Source organism: Helianthus annuus, chromosome 17 (genome assembly GCF_002127325.2).
Source record: "Helianthus annuus cultivar XRQ/B chromosome 17, HanXRQr2.0-SUNRISE, whole genome shotgun sequence".
Classification (NCBI taxonomy): domain Eukaryota; kingdom Viridiplantae; phylum Streptophyta; class Magnoliopsida; order Asterales; family Asteraceae; genus Helianthus; species Helianthus annuus.
Genome location: NC_035449.2, coordinates 162,510,387 through 162,515,618, shown reverse-complemented (window position 1 = coordinate 162,515,618; position 5,232 = coordinate 162,510,387). Strand labels below are relative to the sequence as shown.

At 36.4% G+C, this 5,232-nt stretch overlaps 1 protein-coding gene across 1 annotated transcript; it reads left to right on the top strand.

Annotated features, from left to right (window-relative positions):
- Positions 1-3,202: 3,202 nt before the first annotated feature.
- LOC110923115 (endochitinase EP3) lies at positions 3,203-4,407 on the top strand. The gene is made up of 2 exons (XM_022167296.2): positions 3,203-3,630; positions 3,840-4,407. Exons 1-2 carry the CDS (start codon positions 3,234-3,236, stop codon positions 4,244-4,246), a joined length of 804 nt encoding a protein of 267 aa, XP_022022988.1. The 5' UTR covers positions 3,203-3,233; the 3' UTR covers positions 4,247-4,407.
- Positions 4,408-5,232: the final 825 nt, after the last annotated feature.

The window sequence follows — 5,232 nt, the reverse complement described above, 5'->3', positions numbered from 1 at the left end:
GATGACATGATGTTTGGCACGTCGTTCCTTGCCGTTCAAAAAAATTAAATAATACTTTTATACCTTTATCATTAACTTTATCTCTTGTCCGCTCACAACCATTTTCAAAATATATTAAAAATTATAAAGGGTAATGTCCTCTACTCCTCATGGATGAATAGTGACATTTTTTTCTCCACTCATAACCATTTTTTATAATATAAAGACCTGACTCACACAATTTGATGAAAGGAATGTGCAAGAGAGGCCTCTTATTTAAAGGTAATTATTGGTTGTCTTAAAACCTATTGTGTCAATAGACCTTTGATATTATGTTTGGCACGTCGTTCCTTGCCGTTCAAAAAAATTAAATAATACTTTTATACCTTTATCATTAACTTTATCTCTTGTCCGCTCACAACCATTTTCAAAATATATTAAAAATTATAAAGGGTAATCTCCTCTACTCCTCATGGATGAATAGTGACATTTTTTTCTCCACTCATAACCATTTTTTATAATATAAAGACCTGACTCACACAATTTGATGAAAGGAATGTGCAAGAGAGGCCTCTTATTTAAAGGTAATTATTGGTTGTCTTAAAACCTATTGTGTCAATAGACCTTTGATATTATAAGTTAATATAAAAGTAATTCGTGTATCATTGAACACCTGAGTTTAGGGCTGTCCAAAAAGCCCGTGGCTTGTAGGTCACTCGGAATTAGCGTGGAAAAAGCTCGCTCGATGTGGCTCGGTTTGAAAGTGAGCCGAGCCGGCTCGGCTCGGTTAGAAAGTGAGTCTAGCTCGGCTCGGCTCATAATGAGCCGGATTGGCTCAGTTTGGCTCGCATACCCGCTCGAATCAGTTTAGCTTGGATTATTTTACTTTTAGAGTAAACTTCCATTTTGCTCCTTGTGGTTTGGTCGTTTTAACGGTTTATCTTAATCCTTTAAAAATAGCCATTTTACTCCCTGATCTATGAAGCTTATTACGATTTCACTCCCTGCCCCAAACGGTATCCATTTTAAACGTTAAAAACTGTTAGGTTTCAGTCTAGGTATTGATCTAACTATGGTCATAATTGTCCATCATGTGTTATGCACGTGACAATTTTTAACGTTTAAAATGGATGTTGTTTGGGGCGGGGAGTGAAATCGTGATGGGCTTCATAGATCAGAGAATAAAATGGCTATTTTTAAAGATTGGAGCAAAAACATTAAATGACCAAACTACAGGGAGCAAAATAGAAGTTTATTCTTACTTTTAATATATTTTAGGGTAAATTACATTTTTCGTCCTTTATGTTTGTAGCTGGTTGCAATAGATACCCTTTAACTTTCATAAGTACAGTCACAATCTTTTATTTGAAAAACTCATTACATCTTTCGTCCTTTAGCACTAACCATATTAAATAATTTAGTTAAGTCTATTCACTTAAGGATATTCTGATCATTTCATGCTTATATTTAAAATGTTTCTTAATAATTAAAACCAAAAAATTACATATATACAACATCTGTCTTCCCCAATTCTTAAACCCTATAATCTTTCAGCCATCTCACACTCCCTCTTTCTCTTTCTCTGTTCAACCAACCTCCGCCACAACCACCTTATCCCAGTCACCACCACAGTATCCTAGCTTTCAACTCAATCATAACCGTCTCACAGCCAGTCATATGAAGCCTCCTGAAGCCACTCATTGTCGTCGGACGTCACTGCCACCGATCGTTTTTCCGGCGGTGGTGATTTGAGTGTGGTTGTCGGCCGCCGCCACTCACGTGAAGCCTGCCACTGCCACAGGTCGTTTTTCCGATTCACCGTCGCGCAGATCTGAAATCCGAAACCTAACAGAGAGAGGGAGACAATGACCGATGGTAGGTTCAACGAATTGAAGACTTGGAGATTAAGTGTTCAACAAATTGTCAGATCTGTGTTGTGATGAGTTGGCGATGGTTGTTAATGGTGGTTTGGTGGTGGCTTGTGGTGTCGGAGTTGCCTCTTGTTGTATGAAATTTATTGAGAACTTTTCAATTATAGTATTCTCGTAACTTTTCAATTCAATATATATCACTTCTATGATATTTTATAAATTTACCGTGAACTTTTACAGTGATTTAGTAATTAGAGAAATTAGAGATGGATAATATCACCATGTCCAAATTTATAAATTCAGATTATTTTGACTAGTTGGTTGCAAGTCTATTGCTGGGAAAACTTCTAAACAAGTTCTTATTCTGCAGATTTGGGGATTCTCTTTAGTTCTACAGATTTGAGAGAGAGAATATATTAAAATGTGTGTGTTTGTTTGTTATTTTTTTTATTAAATGGGTAAAAAGATAATTATACCCTCATGTGCAACACACATGACTAGACTTAACCATGAAAAGTAACCAGGTTAGTGTTAAAGGACAGAAGATGTAATGAGTTTTTCAAATAAAGGATTGTGACTGTAATTATTGAAGTTAAATGACATCTATTGCAAAACGTTACAAACATAAAGGACGAAAAGTGTAATTTACCCTATATTTTATTTTTATATACATTATAATATATCACAAAAAACTGATTTTTATTTACATGTGATTAGAAATGTAATTTGATATCTATACCGCATTTAAAGGTTGATTACCATGGTAATGAATTTATATTGTATTTCGTTGAAATTAAGAATGTATTTTATGTTGTTAAACTTGATTTTGGCTTGTAATGTATTAGGTTGAGCTTATTTTGAATATGTTCTTTTCAATTATTGAAAAATATTTTAAATTACTGAATTTTGACAACCATGTATTGATTTTTCTTTTCAAAATCGATCCAAACCAAGCCGAGCCGAACCAGTTCAGTTTAAAAGCAAGCCGAGCCCGAGCTTAGATTTCCAGCTGGGTTTCAAATCCGAGCCAAACCAAGCCAGCTCAATTTATAATCGAGTCAGGCCTGAGATTTACCCTAGCTCAACTCGATTCGACTCATGAACAACCATACCTGAGTTGGTATGGCCGTGCATTTAGTTTATACACTTTTCTTTACTTTGACTTTGAAAAGTCAATTAAAATGCTTAAATAAATAAAAAACAATTTTCTTTTTTCAAACATTGACATTTCAAGACACCAAAGACAGATTCAACTTAGATACCAAGTCGCACCAAACAACTTGTTTTTTTTTTTCATATTCACTTTCCAATGTCCACACCATTTACGCACATTATAAATCTACATGCACAATCCAACTAACTTAATCAAACAAACAAACCACCATGAAAACTTTCGGAATCCTCATCGTTATTGGAGTACTCTTGGCTGGAATTCCCAACTCCATTGCCCAGAACTGCGGCTGTAGTCCGGACTTGTGTTGTAGTCAGTACGGTTTCTGTGGCCTGGGCGAAGAATACTGTGGAACCGGCTGCCGGGGAGGTCCATGCTTCTTGGCCCCTCCGACAAATAATGTTGATGTTGGTAGCATAGTGACAGATGCATTTTTTAGTGGGATCGTGGATCAATCAGATGCCGGTTGTGATGGGAGAGGATTTTATACTCGTGCTGCCTTCCTTGAAGCCCTCGGACACTATCCCGAATTCGGTAGGGTTGGTTCTGAAGAAGATTCAAGGAGGGAGATTGCAGCTTTCTTCGCACATGTTACCCACGAAACTGGACGTAAGATTATTATTATTCTCCTATCTTAGACTATCTCCAATGCTTAGGACGCCCTTGAGCGCCCTTAGCTGCTCAGCTGTCACATCATATCCTTAAAAATCCGTACAAATCCTTAAAAACACTTAATTTCATCTCTAACCCTACAAACATCCGTAGATATCCTTAAAAAAGTATTTATTCATTCAGTTTTAAGTTTTGTTTGTGTGCAGATTTTTGCTATATTGAAGAAATAAATGGTTCTTCAGGCGATTACTGTGAGGAAGAGAATACTGAATATCCATGTAACCCTGACAAGGATTACTATGGTAGAGGTCCAATCCAATTGTCATGGAATTTTAACTATGGACCAGCGGGGATCAGCATTGGGTTTGATGGGCTCAACAATCCCGAAATTGTGGCTACAGATCCAGTCATCTCTTTTCGAACTGCCTTATGGTATTGGATGAATAATGTTCGCCCCGTCATTGGTCAAGGGTTTGGTGCTACTATTCGAGCTATCAATGGACCACTGGAATGTGATGGTGGCAATCCCGCCACTGTAAGCTCTCGTGTCCAGTACTACACACAATACTGTAACCAGCTTGAAGTTGCGACGGGGGATAACCTTCGGTGTTAGGCTATTTTCAAATATGCGATTCTATCGGGTTTATATTCATATTCATATTCATATCTTTACCTCATCTAAATTTGTAATCTATATGTCTATGGTATATATATTATGTATGTATGTACTAAGCAGCCATTGACTTTAAATGAAAATTCATGTGTTATTTCTAACTTTGCAAAAATAACATCAGAAGGATATACAGTCTCAAAGCATCAAATGGTCACGAAAGTCATTGAAATATCATATCTTGAACAAGGTTTTTACAAGAAATTGCAAATAATAATCCAATTTCAACTCTTGAACAAAAGGGAGTTTGCTAGTGACAACTTATTGTGATATGAGACTTATGAGTTCAGGGGGGTGTTTGTAATATTCAATAGTTAAAGGGGTGTAGTTGTAATAAGGATAGTAGTTAGTAGTTAGTTAGTTTCTGTTAGTAGTTAAATACGGTTGTAATCAGTTGTAGGGGGTTATCGATTGATTGAGCTAATTCTCTGTGTTCTTCTTCTCCTCTCTTTTCTCTTCTTCTTCCCTGAATTCTATCCTTCAACTTCACCACGTATCATTGGTATCAAAGCCACCGATTCTCATCGGAGCTCATATTCTTCCTTCCATTCTTCCGGCGACTGCTGTTCTACTCACTGATTGATCTTTTCCGATCAATCAATTTTTGTACTCTGATCATTTCAAACTTGGGGTTGATTATTGTTGATCAATCCAATCCAGCGATTATACTTTCAATTGGTCTCTGCATAACAACGAATCATGACTAACACTAGAAGTCAAACTGAAATCGAAAAAACAATTCAAAATCACACAACTTCTTTACTAAAATTCGAAGCATTCATGGAGAAAACTAACAAGTCTTTTGAGGATCTGAAACAATTAATGGACAAAATTGTCTTGAATCAAACCAATTTTGGCCGGTCATCATCAGGTGATACACAATTGGAGACTTCAGGCCTTGTTAGTACCAGAACAGAAAGATTGTATAG

Coding starts and splice junctions, on each gene's coding strand:
- LOC110923115 (XM_022167296.2), top strand. CDS start 3,234: ATGAAAACTTTCGGAATCCTCATCGTTATTGGAGTACTCTTGGCTGGA. Junction 3,631..3,839: donor TGTTACCCACGAAACTGGAC/GTAAGATTATTA, acceptor GTTTGTGTGCAG/ATTTTTGCTATATTGAAGAA.